Source organism: Pristiophorus japonicus, chromosome 8 (genome assembly GCF_044704955.1).
Source record: "Pristiophorus japonicus isolate sPriJap1 chromosome 8, sPriJap1.hap1, whole genome shotgun sequence".
NCBI lineage: Eukaryota > Metazoa > Chordata > Chondrichthyes > Pristiophoridae > Pristiophorus > Pristiophorus japonicus.
In genome coordinates this window covers 62533035-62559437 of record NC_091984.1, presented here as the reverse complement: position 1 = coordinate 62559437, position 26403 = coordinate 62533035, and the positions used below count along the sequence as shown (strand labels likewise).

The window sequence follows — 26403 nt, the reverse complement described above, 5'->3', positions numbered from 1 at the left end:
CTCCAGATGTGTCCAGGCATCTGAACTGCATCGTCACTACTCTGATTGCTTGTTCTATTAATACATAAGAACATAAGAATTAGGAATAGGAGTAGGCCATCCAGCCCCTCGAGCCTGCTCCGCCATTCAACAAGATCATGGCTGATCTGGCCGTGGACTCAACTCCACTTACCCGCCCGCTCCCCATAACCTTTAATTCCCTTATTGGTTAAAAATCTATCTATCTGTGATTTGAATACATTCAATGAGCTAGCCTCAACTGCTTCCTTGGGCAGAGAATTCCACAGATTCACAACCCTCTGGGAGAAGAAATTCCTTCTCAACTCGGTTTTAAATTGGCTCCCTTGTATTTTGAGGCTGTGCCCCCTAGTTCTAGTCTCCCCGACCAGTGGAAACAACCTCTCTGCCTCCATCTTGTCTATCCCTTTCATTATTTTAAATGTTTCTAGAAGATCACCCCTCATCCTTCTGAACTCCAACGAGTAAAGACCCAGTCTACTCAATCTATCATCATAAGATAACCCCCTCATCTCCGGAATCAGCCTCGTGAATCGTCTCTGTACCCCCTCCAAAGCTAGTATATCCTTCCTTAAGTAAGGTGACCAAAACTGCATGCAGTACTCCAGGTGCGGCCTCACCAATACCCTATACAGTTGCAACAGGATCTCCCTGCTTTTGTACTCCATCCCTCTCGCAATGAAGGCCAACATTCCATTCGCCTTCCTGATTACCTGCTGCATCTGCAAACTAACTTTTTGGGATTCATGCACAAGGACCCCCAGGTCCCTCTGCACCGCAGCATGTTGTAATTTCTCCCCATTCAAATAATATTCCCTTTTTTTTCCAAAGTGGATGACCTCACACTTTCCGACATTATATTCCATCTGCCAAACCTTAGCCCATTCGCTTAACCTATCTAAATCTCTTTGCAGCCTCTCTGTGTCCTCTACACAACCCGCTTTCCCACTAATCTTTGTGTCATCTGCAAATTTTGTTACACTACACTCTGTCCCCTCTTCTAGGTCATCTATGTATATTGTAAACAGTTATGGTCCCAGCACCGATCCCTGTGGCACACCACTAACCACCGATTTCCAACCTGAAAAGGACCCATTTATCCCGACTCTCTGCTTTCTGTTAGCCAGCCAATTCTCTATCCATGCTAATACATTTCCTCTGACTCCGCGTACTTTTATCTTCTGCAGTAACCTTTTGTGTGGCACCTTATCGAATGCCTTTTGGAAATCTAAATACACATCCATCGGTACACCTCTATCCACCATGCTCGTTATATCCTCAAAGAATTCCAGTAAATTAGTTCAACATGATTTCCCCTTCATGAATCCATGTTGCGTCTGCTTGATTGCACTATTCCTATCTAGATGTCCCGCTATTTCTTCCTTAATGATAGCTTCAAGCATTTCCCCCACTACAGATGTTAAACTAACCGGCCTGTAGTTACCTGCCTTTTGTCTGCCCCCTTTTTTAAACAGAGGCGTTACATTAGCTGCTTTCCAATCCGCTGGTACCTCCCCAGAGTCCAGAGAATTTTGGTAGATTATAACGAATGCTTCTACTATAACTTCCACCATCTCTTTTAATACCCTGGGATGCATTTCATCAGGACCAGGGGACTTGTCTACCTTGAGTCCCATTAGCCTGTCCAGCACTACCTTCCTAGTGATAGTGATTGTCTCAAGGTCCTCCCTTCCCACATTCCTGTGACCAGCAATTTTTGGCATGGTTTTTGTGTCTTCAACTGTGAAGACCGAAGCAAAATAATTGTTTAAGGTCTCAGCCATTTCCACATTTCCCATCATTAAATCCCCCTTCTCATCTTCTAAGGGACCAACATTTACTTTCGTCACTCTTTTCTGTTTTATATATCTGTAAAAGCTTTTACTATCTGTTTTTATGTTTTGCACAAGTTTACTTTCGTAATCTATCTTTCCTTTCTTTATTGCTTTCTTAGTCATTCTTTGCTGTCGTTTAAAATTTTCCCAATCTTCTAGTTTCCCACTAACCTTGGCCACCTTATACGCATTGGTTTTTAATTTGATATTCTCCTTTATTTCCTTGGTTATCCACGGCTGGTTATCCCTTCTCTTACCACCCTTTTTCACTGGAATATATTTTTGTTGAGCACTATGAAAGAGCTCCTTAAAAGTCCTCCACTGTTCCTCAATTGTGCCACCGTTTAGTCTGTGTTTCCCATCTACTTTAGCCAACTCTGCCCTCATCCCACTGTAGTCCCCTTTGTTTAAGCATAGTACGCTCGTTTGAGACACTACTTCCTCACCCTCAATCTGTATTACAAATTCAACTATACTGTGATCACTCATTCCGAGAGGATCTTTTACTAGGAGATCGTTTATTATTCCTGTCTCATTACACAGGACCAGATCTAAGATCGCTTGCTCCCTTGTAGGTTCTGTAACATACTGTTCTAAGAAACAATCCCGTATGCATTCTATGAATTCCTCCTCAAGGCTACCCTCTGCGATTTGATTTGACCAATTGATATGTAGGTTAAAATCCCCCATGATTACTGCCGTTCCTTTTTCATATGCCTCCATTATTCACTTCATTATTGCCCGCCCCACCATGAAGTTATTATTTGGGGGCCTATAAACTACGCCCACCAGTGACTTTTTCTCCTTACTATCTCTAATCTCCACCCACAATGATTCAACATTTTGTTTATTAGAGCCAATATCATCTCTCACAACTGCCCTGATATCATCCTTTATTAACAGAGCTACCCCACCTCCTTTCCCTTGTCTATCTTTCTGCATCTCGTCATCATTTAGCTTTGATTGTAGCGGTCTCCAGCCTCATTGCTTGGCCTCCTTAAGGGTGTCATCAGCCACATCTTCAGTGGATACCCCTTGTCTCGAAGCAGCCAGCTGATGTCTAGTTGGAGATGCGGAGAGCTGAGGGAGGGCGGACTGGTGCAGGACGAATGAATCATGACCGCTCCCTGGAAATATGGCACACGTATGCATGATATTTTTGTGGTTGCAGACGAGCTGCACATTGATGGAGTGGAAGCCCTTGCAGTTCATGAACATTCCTGGGTGATCTGGGGGTGCCTTGATGGCCATATGTGTGTAGTCGATGTTGCCCTGCATCTGTGGGAAGCCAGCCAGAGCTGCAAAGCCGAGCGCCCGCTCATTCTGACTAGCTTCATCAATGGCAAAGTGTACATAATCGTCTGCCCTGACGCTGGCAAACATGGCGTCGGTCACCTGGGTGATGCAATTGTGGGCAGCCGACTGCGAAATCTTGCAAATATCTCCTGTAGGTCCCTGAAAGGAACTTGAGAGGAAGTGGAGAGTGGTGGTCACTTTGACAGCCACAGGAAACGCATGTCCACCAGATCTGCTTGGCAACAGGTCGTCTTCCAGCAGTCTAAAATGTCTGCTATGACCTGACTCAATAGCCTGAGGCAATGTGATTGGTCATGTCCAGAAAGCTGATCCTCTGCCTATACTACCCCTCCTGCGAATTGCACCCCTGTGCTTATCCCTTGCTATGAAACGGTAGGTCGTTGAGAAGGTTGCTGCTGCTGCTCATCTTGGTGGTCTTCTGAGGTCCAGGGTGCAGCAGCATAAGTGGCACCCATTCTGATCTGTAAAGTGCAGATCCCAGACGCAGTCCTACAATGTACCGAAAATGACCTCCAGTGTATCAAGAATGACTTCCAAAGTTGTAGAAATCGCCTGCATACTGTCAGAATAAGTGCTGTGAGCAAAAGCCTTTCCCTTAGGCAAGGAAGTAGGTGTGAGGTCTCTGTACTTATGGGACTTTTTAACTGTTATTTGTTCATCCTCCTCAATTGCTGCTGTGCTCTCACCTTGCTTTCACTAGAGACTCAGGAATCCCATGCACACAGTGAAACTTGAAATCCCAGGTAAAAAAAACTAGCTTTGAATTGCTCACCTGCCTCTCCTTAGGGGGTTTTTGCTCGCAGCCGAACGCGCTCCATGGAAACCGGCGGGTTGAAGCCGGCCTCCTGACGTGCTGTCAATTTCAGTGCAGTTAACCTCCTACACGTTCCCAAACCCACTCTTTCCTGTTAAAACTCCAGCCTATAGTTTTCAATCCCAGGCATCATTCTGATGAATCTATGTTGTAATCTATTGCTTTAATATCCTTACATCCTTTCTATAATGGAGTACCCCAAACTGCCATAGTACTCAGTGGTCTAGCCAGATCAATTTACATTTCTAACTTTTTCCAGTTCTGGTGAAAGGTCACTGACTCAAAGCACTAATTCTGTTTTTCTTGCCACAGATGCTGATTGACCTGCTGAGTATTTCCAATATTTTCTGTTTTTATGACAAATTTATCATTATCCTTTTACTCTTGTACTCTGTCCCTATTTATAAGAGCAATATGGTATTATCTATCGGACTTTCAGGGAATTATATTTGTGAACGTCTAGGTGCCTCTTCATCTTTCAATTTCTGCTTCCATTCCTCATTTTGCTCATTTGACTTCCATTTAAACATGAGATGAATTTTATAATCCTACAATAAAATCTGTCGTCTTATTGTTCATCTTTTCACAAAGTTTTATTGACTTGGTATCGCACTCCTCATGTCTGTTGTAATTCAAAAGAGTGGTCCCCAAGAGGAGCCATGGTTTAAGGTTAGGTTCTTCCTGGAACAGACTTATAGCAAATGAACTCTAAAACCTTGATCTAGTGTTATTTTAATCGAGACTTCTTTGAAAGTACATTCTTCACAACAATTTCTCTCAGCCTCACCACCCCCCCCCCCCCCGAAAATTTAACAATGCTGTAGGTAAATATTGTACAGTGGATTCTGTATATTTACCATGTGTTGCGTTGGCCCAGACAGCTGTGTGTATGGTGCTTATTATTCAGATCTTGTAGAAGGAACACACTATATGTAATTCATGTGTTCAAATTCTTTGTCTTACAGGTTGGTCCTGCTTACTGTACTTCTGGTGCTGTAGCAGGGACTTTTGTGCTGAGTTTAGGCTGAGCACTGCACTTGCAATGTTGTGGCTGTGACTTGGGTTTGAGTTTAGCTCTATTCATTTGAGCACTTGGATGGGATTATACATTGTAGTTCCCTGCTAATTGCAACTTAATAAATGGGGGTGGGTGAGGAATCAATCTCTTCTACCTGTGAGGTGAATTTTCAGTAACTGAACAACAAAACTGATTTTTACAGACTTCTAGTACTAAAGCTTGCAAAATTGGTCGTGTTGATTGTCATTCTTCCCAGTCCTGGCTGCCATTAGTTTCTTTGAAATACAGCTTTGTAATGAAAGTATCCATCAAACTCTTATGTTGTACAGTATTAGAAATTAATGCTTTAGTGAGTAACACAAGGTTAAAAAAATATGTATTTCCTTTCTCAAACAGGCAGACGATGATTCATTTACAGAGAAATGTGCAACATGTAACCTTTTCATTTCTGAAGACTGAAGAGGACTGCCATAATTGTAACTAACACTGTATGCTAATCTAGATGCAGTATATACCACAGTGGAGTGAGTGTTGGTGTGGTTTGTGGTGTTGTCTTTGCAGATGTTCTATCAGAAGCAGCTTTTGCTTGAATAAATGCTGCTGATGAAGTGTTTACTTAATCTGGATGTCACTCATGTACCTACTTTATAAAGAATGAATCCATGTATAGAAGAGTTGAACTGTGATTAGCTTAAACAGGTTTGATCTCTTTCTTCCCCCACTCCCTTTTTAAAAATATTTTGTACAAAATGCTGATGGCTCCTTCAGGGGAAACTTGCTTTTGAAATTGCCAAACTTTGTATTAATGTTTTTGTCTGGTGTTTCATATTGCTTGTACAGGTAATGTTTAATGTATCATTGGTTTTAAGATGGATTTTCTGCTCAGAGGGACTCTTACTATCAATACCTCATTTTAAAAACCATTCTATTAAAAGAATTATGATTTAACACATTGTTCATTCTATCTTCTGTAAATTCTAATGGTTGTTAGGGGAACTGATTCGGAGTTACTAAAACAGATTTTCCTGTCCCTCACTCACCCTAGTGAATACACACAATGAGCCCAGCTATTTTTCTGGTTCTGCCAACTTGTATATTTATGATGGGTGAGTTACTGTCTCTCAAGGTGTTGGCAGATTTACCTGCAGAAGTGTAAAGTCTGAATATAATTTTGCCTTGCTACCACTTAGCTTGGGTCTATTGTACAAAATTTGGACTGGTCAAGTGAAAGTTTCTAGCTGCCCCTTTACAGATCCTCTGATCTGAGACTGCAGGCCCCAAATGCTTACTTTTCATGGGCATGCTAGGTCAATGCTCCTATTTCTCATCTGTAATGTCATGAGAATTGACATGTATAGGACATCATGGACAAGAAAATCCTGCATCCAGCTCCCCTCACTAGGTCATCAATATTCACAAGCAAAAAAAGACCTGAAAGATCAGAAGAAAGGAATGTTCAAGCTAATCACAATTCTTTAATGTCTAGCTGTTTAACTTGACCAGGTAGCCAGAAGAGGAGAGTCAGGTCCATCCAACTGTTAATCACCCAAATCACCTTTCTGATTCCCATGTTCGCTGACTTTGTAAATGGTTCCCTCTCCTCTGACACTATCCTAGTCCCTTTCAAAACTGCCCTCATCACCCTTCTCTTCAAAAATGCCCCTTCACCTTCCTTTATACAGAGAGTTTCAGACAGAAAATATTGCCTCTCACGTCCTTAAATGTGTTGTCACCTCCAAAGTGTGTGCTCATTTTTCCTACAATTTGCTTTTTGACTCCTTTCATTCAGCTTTCCACCCCTTATAACAAAACAGCCCTTACAAAAGGCACAAACAATATTGTGACTGCTTTATTATTCCTTCTCAACTGCTTTGCAGCCCTTGACATGGTCAACCATGCCATTCTTCTTTCCAACACTATCCTTGTGTTGTTTATCTTGGTGTGACAGGTATATCCACCCTTGCCCATATGATCATGATCACCATCACACCACTACTACTACTACTCATCAAATCACGAACACTTGTACAATTATAGTTCCCTGTTAAATGGTACACTATTCCATACAGTGGAAACATTTCCTGGGATGTAACGGGACTACAAATTATATTACTTGATGCTGAAACCATGTGACAATTACAAGACTTGAGGTCTGGCAAAGTTTATTTAAAAGTTAAGAAACCTTGTGGTTGTAGCTGGAATGTAGAAAGTATAATCTCCCTGTTGTCGATCTGAGACACATGCATCACTTTATTCCCCAGTAAAATGTGGTAATCGTTTTTCTTTAAAAGCTGCCATCCCCTCCAACCGGTCTTTTGTAGGGATGACCTGTATTGGCAAAAGATACAAGTATCTCAAATTTTCCAAAATCCAGTCAAAACAAGATTGCACAAGGTTTTTAAAAGAAGCAAGGACACTTCATACCTGAGCATAACACATTTCTTCAATTGCCATTCCAGATGAAATATCTACCTAGAGAATTGAAAATAGATTTGATATACAAATATGAAAATGGAAGAATGTCTAGTCTAAATTGGACAATAGTATAAAACTATAAAATCAAGTCCATTTGTGAATTCTGTACACTTAACCAATTAAAAGAGATAGTCATTTCAGAACGATAACCTCAGTTAAGGAATTCATTCTTCATATTTTACAGTTTCACTGATTTACTTTGGTGTTTCAATTAAATACTGGCAATCATTCATTAGTCAGGGAACGTCCTTTGGGGAAAAAAAATTAATCCTTCAGTTAAAACAATTAGCCCATCGAGCTTGTCCCTGTCGTACTCTTAACTCATTTGAACGATCCCTGGCACCCAACTGCACTCTCTAAACTCCCCCAAGCTCGGCATCCACTACCTAGTTCATTTCAAATGTTTGACTCATTGATTTTCTGTTGGTTTTAAATTTGACTCTTGCAAGATAAAATGGATAGATAGATAAGTACTTGAACTCTAATTGCTGCTTCAAATGGTGACTATTGAAACCATGCACTGGAGGTCATGTAGTACTCTGTACAGTTTGTATGGGAATCATGTTCATTTTTAAAGCAACATGTATTTGTTTTACATTAATCATGCAAGCATTCAATTGTGCTCATCTTTCCACCAAGACAATCTTGTGCTCAAATTTAATAAAACTAGCTGGCTACTTAAGTTTATCCAGCAAGTAGCTAAATCATAGAGCCGGAAAGACTCCAGGTTCAATCCCTCATCGGTGCTGAGTTAAGTGATCTGAATTAAGGCAGCAGTAGATGTGCTAGAATTGGCCTCAACACCCCCGGGGGGGTGGAAGCAAACATCAACCAGGATTCCTACTGCTGGAAAGTGCAAGAGTTTGGAAGTTGGGTAAGAACATCATTGGGTTTGGTTAGTATACCTGGATAGTTAAATAGCCTCACACATGAAGAATGGCTGCAGTCTTCAGGAAGCAAGGGAGGAAATATTAGCAAGGGAAATACAACTAGATGATCCTCTTAAAAACAAAGCTAAAGTAAAGATGGTGAAATAATTGGACTTAACTGATTGATTAACTTGCCATGCATTGGGTTTAGTGCCAGCTTTGCTCTGATTGTCAAATTCTACTCTAGAACTTGAGCACACAACAGGCTAACACTTCTGTGCAGTACTGGAAAAATGCTGCATTTGCCAAACTGCTAGATTTTAGAATGAGCATTAAACTGAGACCTTGTCTGTCTGTTCAGGTGGAAATAAAATATACCATGGCACTAGTCAAAAAGAGCAGGGACGACTGCTACCAAAACAGATTAATTGGTCATTTAGCTCATTAGCAGTACCCTTCTGTATACAAAGTAACTGCCATGTTTGGAGTTTAATCACTGTCTGTAGACAAAGTGTCATTTATTTGTTTTGAGAATGTGAAAGGCACTATATAAGAATGTGTTCTTGTTTTTGTTAGTTTGCCAAACATGACCGTTAATATCAGTCTCTGTTACCTGATCAATACCCTGTAACCTATTCATAACCGTAGCTTATAAGAAACAAGCCTTAAAGGTTCGAATTGCTTAATGCAGCCATTTCAGTTGTGGGAAAGATAGTTCTAGGTTAAGATCAACTCAGTTGGTCAACCAGAGGTTTTATGCCTTGAAATGTTCTTCTAGTAGACTTAACATACTTGTGAACTTTGTGCCCTGCTCCCTTGAAAAAAGGGAGAAATTGTACAATGAAAGTCTGAATTTGTCAGTAAAGCATCCTATAAATTAGCTGGCAAAATAGTCACAACTGGAAAAAGCAGTTTGCTTGATATAGCTATTCAACCAAGAAAACTGTTACCTTTTTTAAAAAAAAAAATAAACTAAATTTCCTCCTCCCCATGAGCCTCAAGGAGAAAGTAAAGTCAGCAGCCCTCCAGTACCTCAAAAGATCATTTAAGGCATCTAGCTTAATGTCAGCACCAGCTTTGACTTCACATGCATACCCAATCTCATGCTCAACACTTGCAGCAGGACCAGGAACCAGCCTAGTAATTGTTTAAATATGTCCTCCTTAACCTTGATACATTGAAACCCCAACTACTGCACCACCAACTGAGATCAGCTAACTGAACCAGGGATCAAACTTGGGACCCCGTTTTGTATGGCTTTGCACCAGACTGGATAGTATATTTATCCACTGAACCAACAAAGGGACATGTTTTCCAGTATAGAATCAACAAATTAGGGGGGGGAAAAACTCAAATTAAAGGGCCAATTTTAACTCCCAGGGGCAGCGGATGGCAATCCAACAAAGGAATCTTCATCGGAAGCATAGCAGGTTTTAACTGTCGGGGCACAGTTGAACGCTGCCAGTCAGCTGCTTTCCCATTTCAGGCAGAAAGTGGCTTGACGGCTGGCTGCTGGGGTGTTGCAAGGGTCTCTGACTGCAGAGGGTGGGGTGTTGCAGCATTTTGTGATTCATTCTTACTCATTGTACATCCAGCACCTTACCTCAATTCCTCTGTTCATTGCCTGCTTTGCCATCCTTAGAGCGACTGGACCCTTTAAATAAGATCAAGAAAAAAAACTTTCACTGAGTGCAAGACACAGTATTGACAGACAGAAATTGGGCTATCTTCCAATGATTTATTACCAACAACTCTCACCATACATTAACACAATTGTATACTTTGTGGGTAACCCAAACATAGATGATCTATTTGGTAGGGTCACCTTCAGCTGAAGCAGCTATAGAATGACCAAGCTTCTTTGCTGCAAGATGATAGCAGCGTAGGATACACTCAACTATCCACTGTTTAGTCACAAATTTTGCATAGTGTTTGCATCGCAGAAAACTAATAACTGTCAAGGCCTTCATTACAAACCTGCAGAAGTATTTCTTTGGCCAGATCCAGGGCCTTATGATAAGCCGCATCCCCCAAGTCATTTTGAATTACAGAATCATTCACTAGACCCATGGACACTGCTTGTTCGCCATCTATCTGTCGTCCAGTGAAAATAAGTTCCTTCGCCATGCCAATCCCTACAAGTCGAGGCAGTCGCTGGCTACCACCTTGAGGACAGAAATAAAAAGTTGTGACTAATTACAACAGCTTAGATCAGTAATTTGCTTACTGAAATTTCATTTGCTAATGCTTACAATTCCAGTTTTTCCACAGATGGCTGAAGCGTGTAGTAATATGTAATTTGTGTATCCAATTATAATAAAATGCATGTCGAGCATGTACTTCCTGCACCACAAATCTGTCATGCCTTGGTGTAATACTCAAGTATTGTTTTTAATATACCATTATACACTTCTCAGACTTAACACTATAGTGCTTCTAGGCTCAGTCTCCAAGGACAGTTTTTCCAGGTGGTGCTGCAGTTAAGTTTTATGAAAATGTATTTTATTTCCTCCCCCACCCACCCCCAAGTCAGTTCCTTGCAGGAAAGTTTAAGTTATTCCTCCCAGGTAAAAAGGGCGAAGGATGAACAGGGCCAAAGCAGGACCAGAAAGTGGAAAGAGGGGAAAAGGACAGGCAGAAAAAAGGAACTGTAGAAGGCCAAGAGCTGGAAAAGGTCAGAATAGTGGACCAACAAAGACAATCACACGGGATGAGCAGGTTGCTAAAGTGGAGGAAAGGACATCAGATGTGGGATTGTAGGAGCAGACATCACACGAGAGGTGGAACGTGACCTGCTTTACGTGCCTTTCCCCTTTGAACCAGTGGCTCTGCAATCTACTGCCTTAAAGGTGGCCTGTGAGTCTCGCTGGACTGCTCTCCTCTCTCCTCCCCCCTGCAATCCAAAAGTTGCCTTCATCCATAGGTGGAACCCCACCTCCAATGTCAGGACAAAAGAATAGAGAGACGGACAGAAATCAAAGTGAGGGATAGCAAGAACCTCGAACATGAAAGCAAGACAGGTGAGAGAAGGCATATCTGATGATTTACTGTGAGCAACACCACAGGAGATCCACCAGTAATATCTAATATGAACTACTGCACAAAAGCACACAATTCCAATAGGGCATACAAAAACCATACAAATAACATTTCATAGTTCAACTCACAATAAGTCCCAGAATAAGCAGCATACAAACTACAGCAGCCGTCACAAAGGGGCATACCGGACTGGGCACAGGGATTGTGTCTACTGTCAACTTGTTCACAGATTTTGTTTGCTCCTGATGCAGGCAGCCACAGTAAAAAGACCAGGACAGGCAGTAGGTCAGTCATGTTGAAGCAGCTATCAATTTGCTAAGATGGACCTGTCCTTTTATATAAACACAAGTTGTTGTTTTAAAGTCTGAATCTGTGGAGGGTATAGATGAGAGTTTGGTGGTGTGGTGCCACCATCCATCAAGTATGCTCCCTTTATTATCCTCCTACACTGACTCACTTTATTAATCATCACCACAGGCAAACCTTGCTCAGTAAGTGTATGGTCTTTAGCTGTTTGGAATCCCCTTTTAGAATATGGTACTACATTTTCTAATGAAATCTTTGGATTCTACCCCTATTCTAACAAATCCCTGAATACTTCTGCTGGTGCTGTCAATTCCTCAAGTTCTTTAGAAGTAGACTGTCACCATAGTTGTCCCTCCTACTCAAGGACCCCTGCTTTCAAAACCCCCAACATTCTACTTCAGCCCCACCCCTCACAAAACCCACCCTTGACCCTCTCTGTCCTCGCAAACTACCACCCCATCTTCAATCTCTCCTTCCTCTCCAATGTTATCCCCTCCCAAATCCATGCCCATTTTCCCACCACTTGTCTGAATCTTTCAAATTAGGATTCCTTTGCACTGCAGCACTGAAACACAGAAAATAAGTGCAGGTGCAGGAGCAGGTCATTCGGCCCTTCGAGCCTGCACCACCATTCAATATGATCATGGCTGATCGTGCAATCCACCCCTGCCTTCTCTCCATACCCACTGATCCCTTTAGCCGTAAGGGCCACATCTAACTCCCTTTTGAATATATCTAACGAACTGGCCTCAACAACTTTGTGTGGTAGAGAATTCCACAGGTTCACAATTCCCTGGGTGAAAAGGTTTCTCCTCATCTCGGTCCTATATAGCTTACCCCTTATCCTTAGACTGTGACCCCTGGTTCTGGACTTCCCCAACATCGGGAACATTCTTCCTGCATCTAACCTGTTCAATCCCGTCAGAATTTGATATGCTTCTATGAGATCCCCTCTCATTCTTCTAATGAGGGGCCTTAGGAAGACCCTAATCAGTCATTAATGACATCCTCTGTAACTGTGACCATTGTGCACTATTCCTCCCTGTCCTCTCTGCAGCATTTGACATGGTCGACCACGCCATCCTCCTCCAATGCCTCTCCTTAGTCCAGCTGAGTGGGACAGCCCTCTCTTGTTTCCACTCATACCTTTCCAATCATAGCTCGAGCACCTCCAACAATGGTTTCTCTTTCACCTGCACACCATCACCTCTGGAGTCCCCTAACTGTCGAGACTTGGTCACTTCCTCATCTACATGCTGCCCTTCAGCATCATCATCCAAATATATGGAAAAAAGGAGTCATCTACAAAATCCACACCATCGCCATCAATTTCATCCCTCTCTCCGGCCGAACTAGAATGTAGGCAATTATGGCAAGTAATTTGAAATCACAAATTTAAACCAATTTCCCTGCCTTTAGATCAGCTCCCTTCATGTTGACCTGCGGCCCCATCGGCCTCCTCAACCTGTTGCATGCTCATTCTTCATTGGATGAAAAGAAAAAAGACTAGTATTTATATAGAGCCTTTTCATGACCACTGGACATCCCAAAGTGCTTTACAGCCAATGAGGTACTTTTTGAAGTGTAGTCACTGTTGTAATGTAGGAAATGCAGCAGCCAAATTGCACAAAGCAAGTTCCTACAAATAGCAATGTGATGATGACCAGATAATCTGTTTTAGTGATGTTGATTGAGGGATTAATATTGCCTAGGACACCGGGGATAACTCCCCTTCTCTTCTTCGAAATAGTGCCGTAGGATCTTTTACGTCCACCCGAGAGGGAAGACGGGGCCTCGGTTTTACATCTCATCCAAAAGACAGTGCAACACTCCCTCAGCACTGCATTGGAGTGTCAACCTAGAATTTTGTGCTCAAGTCTCTGGAGTGGGACTTGAACCCGCAACCTTCTGACTCAGAGGCGATGGTGCTACCAAGATGGTAGAATCATGCAGCATGGGCCTAGCTGTATTTGTGCTCTGCTGCTGCAAGGGTTTCCAATTAGCTAAAAATGCAAGTGGTATTCATGGGCCTATAAATTCAGTTGCCTCCATTTTTGGGCACACTGGGTACATACCCAGTGCCTGAATGGTATGGCCTGAGGCACCGCCAATATTGGCCCTCATCACCATGGAGCCGGTGTGGCATGAGCAGCCAGTCGCTGAAGAGTCAACCAAGATTGGCCTGCTGCCAGCGTCGCAGCATCCCTTAGTTAAATGAAGTCCGGGATCAGAGGCCAGGGGAGAAGGATCATACGACCCTCAGAAGAAATTCCTCCTCATCTCAAGTTCTAAATGGGCAACCCCTTATTCTTAATCTATGTTCCAGATTCCCCCACGAGTGGAAATATCCTCTTCTCATCTACCTTGTCAAGCCCCCTCAGTATCTTATATGTTTCAATAAGATTACCTCTCATTCTTCTAAACTCGAGTATAGGCCCAACCTACTCAACCTATCTTCTTCATAAGTCAACCCCTTCAGTAAAATAAATATGATAAACAGGTCACAGGTAGTTCCAAGGTCTGGTTTTACAGAGTGCAGTCTGAGAAGTGGGGTATTAATCTCTGTCTTTTTTATTGAAATGCAAAAATACTCCCAGTCTTCAAACATAATCAACTCCACCGCAAGCCTTCCACTTTATATAGTGAAGGAAGAAACTCACCAGCACCCGGAAGAAGACCTCTGGTAACTTCAATAAGACCCATTTTGGCAGAAGATGCTAAAGTTAAGGAAACAAGTGGCAATAAGCAACTGCTCTGGATCACATCAGCTAAATATTAAGAGACAAATGCTATTTAACATAACACAATATGCTAGTGGACAAGAACAGGCAGCTTCATAAGTGTAACACTGGAGTATTGAATTCTGAAACAGAAACTACAGTGCTGTATACAACACATTTTATACAAGAGTACAAAGAGAGAAAAGAAAGAGGGGAACGAGGGAGAGAGAGTGAGAATGAGAGAGTGAGAATCAGAGCACACGAGCGACGGCACAAATGAGAGCAAAACGAGGGAGCACGAGCCAGAGCAGTCATAGAAAACTGGTGCAAGACGCATAGAGAGAGAAACGACAGAAACACGGAGAAAGAGTGAGTGGGAGATGAGCAGTGTGTCATTGACAGGAAACAAGAAACATTTTGTTGTCAGTGAGCAATGTCACAGTTAGCCAACTACTCGAGTAGTGTGCAATAATTATGCCCAATTTAGACTGCTGACCCTCTTAATGCAAAGGTTTCTGTCCTGCAATGGGTCCCATCCACTGAAACTTGCTAGTCATCAGGAGCAGATGGAAACCCCACCGAAGCATTAAGCATAGCGGAGAAGCACCACTGGTGCAGATCCATGACCTCATCTCTCTTATCTGGAAGGAGGGGATCATGCCAGGAGATCTCAGAAACGCTGTCATCGTGACCATCTTCAAGAAAAGTGACAAGTCCGACTGCGGTAACTACAGAGGAATCTCACTGCTGTCGACCATCGGGAAAGTCATCGCAAGAATCCTCCTGAATCGCCTTCTTCCTGTGGCTGAAGAACTCCTCCCAGAGTCGTAATGTGGATTCACGCCTACAGGGGCACAGTGGACATGATCTTCACCGTGCAGCAGATACGAGAAATGCAGGGAACAGCACCAACTCTTGTACATAGCCTTCTTCGACCTCACAAGAGCCTTCGACACGGTCAACCATGAGGGATTATGGAGCGTCCTGCTCAGATTCGGCTGCTCTCAAAAGTTTGTCACCATCCTTCACCTGCTACACGATGACATGCAAGCCGTGATCCTGACCAACGGATCCACCACAGACCCATTCCTCGTTCGGACCGGGTGGAGCAGGACTGCGTCATCGCACCAATGCTCTTCTCGATCTTCCTTGCTGCAATGCTCCACCTCGCCTTCAGAAAACTCCCCGCGAAATTACAGGACAAACGAGAATCTGTTCAACCTCTGGTGCCTCCAGGCCAGATCCAAGGTCGTCCCATCCTCCATCATCAAACTACAGTATGCAGACGACACCTGTGTCTGCGCACACTCGCAGGCTGAACTCCTAACCATTGCCAACACCTTCACCGAGGCATGAGAGAGCATGGGCCTTACACTAAACATCCGTAAGACAAAGGTCCTCTACCAACCTGCCCCCGCCACACAGCACTGCTCCCCGGTTATCAAAATCCACAACGAGGCCTTGGACAAAGTGGACCATCTTCCATACCTCAGGAGCTTACTGTCAACAAGGGCAGACATAGACAACGAGGTCCAACACTGCCTTCAGTGTGCCAGTGCAGCCTTCGGTCGCCTGAGAAAGAGAGTGTTTGAAGACCAGGACCTCAAAGCCGGCCCCAAGCTCATGGTCTACAGAGCAGTGGTGATACCCGCCCTCGTATATGGCTCAGAGACATGGGCCATGTACAGCAGGAACCTCAAAATGTTGGAGAAGTACCACCAGCGCTGCCTCTGCAAGACCCTGCAAATCCACTGGCAGGATAGGCATACCAATGTCAGTGTCCTCGCTCAGGCAAACATCCCCAGCATCGAAGCATTGACCATGCTCGATCAGCTCCGCTAGCCGGGCCACATCGTCTGCATACCTGACACGAGACTCCCAAAACAAGCGTTCTACTCGGAGCTCCGACACGGCAAGCGAGCCCTAGGTGGGCAGAGGAAATGCTTCAAGGACACCCTCAAAGCCACCTTGAAATAATGTAACATCCCCATCGACACCTGGGAATCCCTGGCCCAAGACCGTCGAAAGTGGAGGAAAAGCATCCAGGAAAACACTGAACACCTCGAATCTCTTCGCCGAGAGCAAATGAAGCCAAACGTTGACAGCGGAAGGAGCGCGTGGCAACCCAGATACCCCACCCACCTGTTCCTTCAACCACCGTTTGCCCCACCTGTGACAGAGACTGTAGGTCCTGCATTGGACTCTTCAGTCACCCGAGAACTCATTTTTAGTGTGGAAGCATTTCATCCTCGACTCCGAGGGACTGCCTATGATGATAAATGATTTTTCTCCACCCCAATCCATGGGGCGGAGAGTCGAGCGAAATTGAGGTCTAAAGTTTTTTTTCTCTCCGGGCGATGTTTAGGGCAGCTGAAGGGCGGAGGTCGTTCGGGAGCGGGGTGGAAGACAGGCGGTCAGCGTGGTGGCGCTTATGTCAGCGCGACGTGGACATGGCGCGTCACAATGTCCCTCCCCTTCAGTTAAAGGGGGGGCCGCTGTGAGCTCTGCACAAAGTTTAGTTGGGCCCATAGGGCCACTAGGGAGGGTTTCGCCGGCGGTACCCAAGAGGGGTGCCAGGCTGCCTGTTGGCGGCCCGGCCGAATCTGTGGCCGCCATTGTCGGGCTGACTTCGGAGTCGAGTGACCATTAAAATAAAATGGCAGCCGCGGCAGTGTGCCCTCCACTTTAAGGGCGGACGCGCGCCACCCAGCCGCTTGCAGCTTCCCACTGGGGAAAGCTGTCGGGGACACCGAGCAGCAGTTGTGCCGCTCCCGCAGGGCAATTTCCCACACAGTCCGGAAAGGGGGTTGCCACCGGTTGGTAAGGGGTTGCCATGTGACCGATGGGGTGGCAACACAGGCGGGGCAGTAGTGTGCACTGCCACAAAAATAGAGGGCAATTTCTCAAAGTCGGCACCTCCGCCCCGAATGAGCGGTAGGTGCTTACCGACCTGTTAATGCTTCTTTGAGGCGGTAACGGCTCTTAAAATAGTGGCAATTTCCGCACACAATTTCAGGCGCCCAAGTCTCTCCAGTCTATCCTCACAAAATCAGCCTTGTGGCTCTTCTCTGCACTGCCTTCAGCACTGGAAAGTCTCCCTTATTTCCTGGCAACCAAAACTCACGGTGTGGTCTGAGTAGAGCACTGTACAATTTGATTACAATTCTCTCTGATTTGTATTCTTCTGTTTTGGCTATATAGTTCAACATGTATTGGTTGGATGTATTAAACATGAAGTCTACTAGGACTCTTGGGTCTCAATTTCATCCTTGGCTATTTTAACACCATTAATGGAGTGTGTATTGCCCTTTTGTCTTTCCTTATAAGCAACAGTTTTCATTTGTCTATATTCAATTTCTTCTGCCATTGCTCTGCCCACTTAAATATTTTATCCGGCACATTCTGTAATTTCTAAACTGCTTTCTCCAATTTTAATGCCTCTCCACAAATTGGACCAATTGTAATTGGATTTCTGAGTCAAAGTCAATGATGTAAATTAGAATCAGTAGTGTCCCCAATACAAAGTCCTGAGGCATCCCAGTGAATAATCCCCTACCCCCACCACCTTGACATTAATTCCTATAAGCAATATCCATTGTTTTCTACCTTTCAACTAATTTCATATCCTTATCTGAGATTTACCAGGAATTCTCATGGCTTTGAGCTTTAACTAAGTCTTTTGTGTGGAACATTGTCAAATGCCTTCTGGAAGTCTAGGTACAACAGGTCATAGGGTTTTTACAGAGTCCACTTGGGTTGTCACCTTCTCCAAGAAGTTGTGGTTAGACAGACGATCTTCTGAATCCATGTTGGCTGCTGTTCACTAAGATATTATTGTACAAGTAATTTAAGTTTACAACTGCACATATACAATTACTTGTTTCACATATCCTGTCATGTACTATTCGAAGATCATTATAGCTAATGAATGAAACACCAGGATCCATCCAGCTCAATTTTATCCCCATGTTCGCCTTTAAGTTACAAGAAATTACAAAGACATAGGAACACCGTTAAAGGTGACCATTTTCAGCCTTTGCCTCAATCGCAATTGATGGGAGTGGGAAGCTGGGGACAAGAGGAATGGAGATACTCCTATAAAAGGTTTCTTTTAGAACTTACAAAACTCATGCCAAATAGGTTACAGTACTGAAGTAATAGCTCAAACCTACCAGTCATCTCACCAAATCTTAAATGTTGTAGAGCAGCCTTGCATTTCTACTTGTAAGATCGCAGTCTTGCTAAGGTATTTAGATATGCAAATATGACAAAAAGTTTAACCCTACCTGCAACACGAAGATCACATGCCAAAGCTAGCTCCAGACCACCACCAAGAGCATACCCATCTATTGCAGCAATGGTGGGCATAGGCAGGCATGCTTTAAAGAAAAATAACAGCATTAAGACTTGAAAAAAAATGTAACTGTACAATAGCGAAAACAATCTCAATAACCAAGTGATAAGAGATAGCCCTTCCAATTGGCCAAGAATCGCATGACCATCTATCATGTCACTAAAGTGGCTTAATGGCTACAGCTAATCACATGACTAATCTTACCATTCCATCTTTGATTGACAAGTTTCTGGACCAATGCCAATAAAGCCAGGCTCTGTGGGGGCAGGGATTCAGCAGCTCTGTTTAGATAATAATGGTTCCCGAGTCCCCATAAACATGATTGTGTTTCTATGGGTTTTGGTCATGGTGATTGTTTCCATGTAACTGAAAGATCACAATGACATTGGTCTGTGCAATTCTTTAAATTAATCTCTCAAGTGATCAGATAGCTTTTCCACTGCCCCAATAACCACATGACAAATAATACACGACAGAGACAACAGTTTCATAAATATTTTTCCCTCAAAGAAAATCCTGTTTTAAAATGTGCTACCCGGGGTCATAAATAGAATATAAAATATGAAGGGGAATGTTCAACAATTTCTTCTCATTTATTACAGAAAGATATGGTCGAGATTTCCTGGCCCTCCTCTGCCCCAGTGCTGGACAGGCAGTTTGCGGCCCAAGTATGCTGCGACTGTCCAAGCTGACTCCACCATTAACATGACCCGGTCATCCCCCTGGCAAGGCTTGTGCTGGGTATCAGAACCAGAAAGGAGGATAAAAAAATAAAGGCCCACTCAGTTTCAGGCCAGTCTTCAACTTGCTGCTGGCCCGCTCGGACTCTCGAATCTGAGGAGGGTCCGGGTACAGTCCCCCACCACCAAGGGGTCTCACACGCACACAAGAAATTGAGGCGGAAGAGCTGGCAATGCTTCCTCCCACCTTGTTTGTATGAGAATGCTTGGCCTGTGTTTATGACAGGCACAAGTTCAGCTCCACCCAACAGGAGAAGCCCCTCGAGTTCAGAGTCAGAATAAAGTGGGCGAAGACCTGTTAAAATGAGACTCCACGGCCCTTTTCCTGACCATTGCACCCAGGACATGGGCATACCTTGAGGCCAGAAGTAGATGGAGAAAAAAGAAAAATCGGCCCCATGTAACACAGGCAACTGAGCAGTGCATGAGCAAAGCAATCTTGAAAGCAGAAAGCCAGTTATTGGAGATCATTTTCAGGTAAAATCTGAAAGGGGCACCGAATCGGAGAAGTGACCGCTGTGCCTGCCAGAATGACACCCAGGCCACATTAACACGCTACTGTCAAGCTGCGGGCATCCTGTTGGTTCCAAGGGGACATGAAATTGGCCAACTCATATGCTGAACCTGTCAGTAGAGGAGGCCTTGCACAGGGCCAGCAGTGGGCAGGAGTATTTTTAATCTAATCCGCCCAGGGGAAAACGGAATGGATCAAATCGGTCACTCTTTTTACACCCAGTCTGATTTTACTTTTCATTGACTTTTAAACAGGCAGCCGGTTCGATTCCATTGTTCCCTATAGCAGGGGTCAAGTTAAAATGGTTCACCATTTGCCGGTGATCTATGCCAAGGGAGATTAACTAGTAAAAGTTGATAAATATTGATTGGGTACATAAAGTCACAGAATTATACCAAGGTATAAAATTCTGTGTAGGGTATACAATCTTTAGAACAAAAACACAAAGCTTTTAACACAATAAATTGAGTTTATCTAGCACCTTTAACACAGCAAAACACCAAAAAGTACTTCAGAAAGATAAAAATGGACACTGAGCGGTGGTAGAAGAGATACGGGAAAGTGACATTCACCAGTTGCATTAGTGTAGTGGCTATGGTCCTGGCTTAGCGACCTGTAAGTAATGAGTTCAAATCCCTCAAAAATCAGATAATTTGTGATTTATCACCAAAGAAAATTAAAGACTATTAAAACTTTAATTGGTACACTGACATCCTTCAGCAGCTACTACTTGGTCTAGTGACTCTAATCCACACTAGGTGGTTTACACTGAACCTAGTGACTTTTAATCCATGACTTTGAAATGAATGGAGCAGCCATACTGTGGACTCTTAACAGCAACGCTCCAGGTCGACAAGTTTTCAGGATTATGCAAAAATAATGGATGAAAAGTCAAAGATTTTTCGGGTGATGATTTTCTTCCCTTTGCAGTTTTTGTTCTCTATTTTTCTTGTCATCATTATTATTTGGTCTATTTTGTTCAATGAGAAGTCATTAGTAGTAGATGTTCAACAAATTAAAATAGATTTAAACCATGGATCCTCCTGCTGAAATTGAGACTGATTTGAGCGATTTGGTAATGCAGTTCATGACACAAAATTGATGTGGTGAAACTATAAAAAGTGGGCTTCACGCGTTCAACATTACATCACACAAACCTCTGGGCTTAAAAGCAACTGGCAGCAAATGCCGCTTTGTTTAAAATAATCTTGCATGAAAATACCATTACAGAAATAGCTTAATGTCTTTGTACTTGCCTATATTGCTCATTAAACTTCGCAGCTTGTGAACAAAGTGGCTAGCCTCTGTATTACTCATTTTAGCACGTTCCTTCAAGTCAGCACCTAGAAAATAAGTGGGGAAAGAGGAAGGGATATTTAATTTGGAAACCACTTCACTAAGAACACAGATAACTTAGGTTGGCACTGGCTTAAAAGGAATAAGAAGAATACAACTTGATAAGCAGTAGTCTGCTGCAAATACGCACTCCATGACTCTTCTGAGGTGCACACAACGCAATGATCACTTTGAGTTAACACAGCTAGGATAAAAATACAATTGTAATGGATCCATTATTTAAAATTAGAACATAGATGTTTTAAAATCAATTTTTTTTTAAAGTTAGCAGGTTTTCAATACTCTCTTGTTCTAAATTAATTACTAAGTCAAATCTCAGCCATATTCCTAGCATTATCTATTCATCTCATATTATCCAGTCGAACCAGTAATATAAAAAGGGGAGCACTGTAATTTTGCCAATGAACTATAGACATAGTGTAACAGTCCATTAGTGCTACGAGACTGCACCTGAAAGGAGCAGGAAGTGGCTTTGCACCCATGGTCCCCCACGAGAGGACGGAATGGCACAACCCACCTTGAATACAGGAACCATATTGGGCAACTGTTGCACCTCTCATTCATTGGATCAAAGAGGCAACAGTAGAGCCCTGGAACCCTGCAAAATGTAGTGTGAATTAGAGAAAGCCAAAAGGCAGGAGGAAACTAAAAAAAATTGTAAAAGTATAGATCAGAATATTCAGTTTGAACTCTTGGAATTTAATTGGGGAATTATTACTCTTTATAAAAATACTTCTAGATTGGGATTTATTAAAACTATAATTTTATGATCTAAATACCTCAAAGTAAAATATCATACAGAATTAAATAGTTTTAAAAATATATCAAATAGATCAACACAATACATTTAACATATAATAAATTCCATTTAATATTTGCAAGTTTTTAAGCCAGATTTCATTAATCAGATCATTACTAACTTGATTCTTGCTAAGCTAGCTCCTCAAAAATCAATTACTGACGTACACCTTCGCTATTAGGTACAGACAAGATAGTTCGGAGCAGCAGTGGGAAGTCCAAAAACAAAACAATATTCAAAATTACTGCAAGGCCTTATATGGTTAGTAGAACCTTACATCACTACAACTACAACAGGAAAATGCTACCTTCAGACCAAGTGGACTCTAGTTGCAAATTACTCAAATCATATATCTCTTACCCGCACAGAAAACTCCTTTGATTTGACTCTTAAACAGTACCACACGCACACGTCTGTCTTGACGCAAATCTTCAACGGCTTCTTCAAGCTGAAAACAAGTAATCAGTTCTGGTTTTTCATTGATTTTCCTCACCCATGTCCATATTCACATTAACTTCAAAAGTCCTCATAATAGAACTGTAAACTCTCGTATGAAAGGGTGGGGCCAAAATTGATGTTATTGGTACAGGTATTGAAAGAGAAAAGACACAGAGGAGGGGGGAAAAGTGTGCGCAAGCGAGAGAGAGAGAAGCATGCACCGGGCAATGCTAAAAATTTCAAAAGAGCAGGTCTTTGTTAAATGTATATTCAGTAAAAGTGACTGAACATATGCCAGCATGCTTTGGTTAATTTTTCACAGTGTGGCCCAGAATTTCCTGGGGACTTGGCGCATCTCGGTCGTAGGGACCTTTGAACGGCGCTAACAAAAGTGGAAATTATACAGCAAGTGACTTGCACCATTAATTATGCCGCTCTAAATATTCCTGGAACTTTTGCTGTCACCCTCGCCAAAAACAGAGAGAAGTGAAAAATAGAGAGAAGTTAATTATCAGAGCTCCACCCCCATTAAATCAACACTTATCGCGATTTAGCCAGATTTACAGCAGTTTTCACACCGCTGTCACTTAGGCTCAAAAATAATGGTACTAGTGGCCTGGCAGCGGTGTAATTTATTGCTCTCAGATCGGTTCCTTTAAACATATTTCCAATGCCTGCAGAAAGTTTATAATCAGCTTGAGCAACAGCAGTTGGGCCGTAAGCATTGCGTCTGCGGCTAGAGGACAAGAACAGCAGCGAGTAAAACAGTCGCCGTTCTCCGATTTATCATCGCTCTGGTGTCTGCGAGTTGCCCCGGTGCTGTGCCGGAGCCCTCCGGCCCCACTCTCTCCCGGTTCCAGTTTGCAGGGTGGATTGGAGTAGTGTGGAGTGCCGAGCCTGCCCGCACTGGGTATCACTTTAAACAAAGCAGGCAACCTTAAAATAAATGGATGGGGCTCCAGGGAGGAGCAGAGGCAGAAGTTAAAGCAGGTTTAGAGAAGGCAGAAGAGAATTCAGAACTCCCACAAACTCCCACTGTTTTGAGTGCTGTTGAGGGAGATGACTCATTAGGGGAGAGCAACAGCAGCCAAGTTCATGGCACCATGGCTGGCTCTGTTGTACAGGAGGGCTTAAAAAAGAGTGGGAGAGCGATAGTGATAGAGGATTCAATCATAAGGGGAATAGATAGGCGTTTCTGCGGCTGCAATCGAGACTCCAAGATGGTATGTTGCCCCCCTGGTGCAAGGGTCAAGGATGTCTCCGAGCGAGTGCATTCTGAAAAGGGAGGGAGAACAGCCAGTTGTTGTGGTGCACATTGGAACCAACGACATAGATAAAAAAAAGGGATAAGGTCCTACGAGACGAATTTAAGGAGCTAGGACTTAAATTAAAAAGTAGGACCTCAAAAGTAGTAATCTCGGGATTGCTACCAGTGCCACGTGCTAGTCAGAGTAGGAATCACAGGATAGCACAGATGAATACGTGACTTGAGCAGTGGTGCAGCAGGGAGGGATTCAAATTCGTGGGGCATTGGAACAGGTTCTGGGGGAGGTGGGACCAGTACAAACCGGACGGTCTTCACTTGGGCAGGAACAGAACCAATGTCCGAGGGGGAGTGTTTGCTAGTGCTGTTGGTGACGAGTTAAACTAATATGGCAGGGGGATGGGAACCAATACAGGGAGACAGAGGGAAACAAAATGGAGACAAAAACAAAAAGACAGAAAAGAGATGAGTAAAAGTGGAGGGCAGAGAAACCAAAGGCAAGAAACAAAAAGGGCCACTGAATATAAAAGGGCTGCAGGAGGGGTAAAAACTAAAAATCATGGTTTAAAAACTAGGATGAAAACACTCTACCTAAATGCACGCAGCATTAGAAATAAAGTAAGTGAGCTGACGGCACAAATCATTACAAATGGGTATGATTTGGTGGCCATTACAGAAATATGGTTGCAAGGTGGCCAAGACTGGGAATTAAACATACAGGGGTATCTGACGATTCAGAAAGATAGGCAAGAAGGGAAAGGAGGTGGGGTAGCTCTGTTAATAAAGGATGATATCAGGGCAATTGTGAGGGATGATATTGGCTCCAATGAACAAAATGTTGAATCATTGTGGGTGGAGATTAGAGATAGTAAGAGGAAAAAGTCACTGGTTGGCGTAGTTTATAGGCCCCCAAATAATAACTTCATGGTGGGGCGGGCAATAATCAAGGGAATAATGGAGGCGTGTGAAAAAGGAACGGCAGTAGTTATGGGGGATTTTAACCTACATATCGATTGGTCAAATCAAATCGCAGGGGGTAGCCTGGAGGAGGAATTCATAGAATGCATACGGGATTGTTTCTTAGAACAGTATGTAACAGAGCCTACAAGGGAGCAAGCCATTTTGGATCTGGTCCTGTGTAACGAGACAAGAAAAATAAACGATCTCCTCGTAAAAGATCCTCTCGGAATGAGTGATCACAATATGGTTGAATTTGTAATACAGATTGAGGATGAGGAAGTTGTGTCAGAAACGAGCGTACTATGCTTAAACAAAGGGGACTACAGTGGGATGAGGGCAGAGTTGGCTAAAGTAGACTGGAAACAAGGACTAAACGGTGGCACAATTGAGGAACAGTGGAGGACTTTTAAGGAGCTCTTTCATAATGCGCAACAAAAATATATTCCAGTGAAAAAGAAGGGCGGCAAGAGAAGAGATAACCAGCCATGGATAACCAAGGAAATAAAGGAAAGTATCAAATCAAAGACCAATGCGTATAAGGTGGCCAAGGTTAGTGGGAAACTAGAGGATTGGGAAAATTTTAAGCAACAGCAAAGAATGACTAAAAAAGCAATAAAGAAAGGGAAGATAGATTACGAAGGTAAACTTGCGCAAAACATAAAAACAGATAGTAAAAGCTTTTACAGATATATAAAACGGAAAAGAGTGACTAAAGTAAATGTTGGTCCCTCAGAAGATGAGAAGGGGGATTTAATAATGGGGAATGTGGAGATGGCTGAGACCTTAAACAATTATTTTGCTTCCGTCTTCACAGTGGAAGACACAAAAACCATGCCAAAAATTGCTGGTCATAGGAATGTGGGAAGGGAGGACCTTGAGATGATCACTATCACTAGGGAGGTAGTGCTGGACAGACTAATGGGACTGAAGGTAGACAAGTCCCCTGGTCCTGATGAAATGCATCCCAGGGTATTAAAAGAGATGGCGGAAGTTATAGCAGATGCATTTGTTATAATCTACCAAAATTCTCTGGACTCTGGGGAGGTACCAGCGGATTGGAAAGCAGCTAATGTAACGCCTCTGTTTAAAAAAGGGGGCAGGCAAAAGGCAGGTAACTATAGACCGGTTAGTTTAACATCTGTAGTGGGGAAAATGCTTGAAACTATCATTAAGGAAGAAATAGCGGGACATCTGGATAGGAATAGTGCAATCAAGCAGACGCAGCATTGATTCATGAAAGGGAAATCATGTTTAACTAATTTACTGGAATTCTTTGAGGATATAACGAGCATGGTGGATAGAGGTGTACCGATGGATGTGGTGTATTTAGATTTCCAAAAGGCATTCGATAAGCTGCCACACAAAAGGTTACTGCAGAAGATAAAGGTACGCGGAGTCAGAGGAAATGTATTAGCATGGATAGAGAATTGGCTGGCGAACAGAAAGCAGAGTCGGGATAAATGGGTCCTTTTCCGGTTGGAAATCAGTGGTTAGTGGTGTGCCACAGGGATCAGTGCTGGGACCACAACTGTTTACAATATACATAGATGACCTAGAAGAGGGGACA

General features: G+C 43.1%; 2 protein-coding genes across 3 annotated transcripts in view; one reads left to right on the top strand and one right to left on the bottom strand.

The window, feature by feature from the left end:
• Window positions 1-10701, top strand: part of zyg11 (zyg-11 family member, cell cycle regulator) — a 93551-nt gene extending 82850 nt beyond the window's left edge. For both annotated transcript variants that reach the window (XM_070886855.1, XM_070886854.1), the window contains exon 16: window positions 5399-10701. The gene's annotated coding sequence lies outside the window, so the exon portion shown is untranslated. The remainder of the gene's footprint in view (window positions 1-5398) is intronic.
• The window catches only part of echdc2 (enoyl CoA hydratase domain containing 2), a 33502-nt gene continuing 14246 nt past the window's right edge, over window positions 7148-26403 (bottom strand). The window contains exons 3-10 of the mRNA XM_070886856.1: window positions 22535-22622; window positions 21276-21362; window positions 18698-18790; window positions 14352-14408; window positions 10324-10511; window positions 9950-10000; window positions 7427-7474; window positions 7148-7330 (exon numbers count right to left, since the gene is read on the bottom strand). Of these exons, the coding sequence (XP_070742957.1) occupies window positions 7253-7330; window positions 7427-7474; window positions 9950-10000; window positions 10324-10511; window positions 14352-14408; window positions 18698-18790; window positions 21276-21362; window positions 22535-22622 (690 nt within the window). The 3' untranslated portion in view covers window positions 7148-7252. The remainder of the gene's footprint in view (window positions 7331-7426; window positions 7475-9949; window positions 10001-10323; window positions 10512-14351; window positions 14409-18697; window positions 18791-21275; window positions 21363-22534; window positions 22623-26403) is intronic.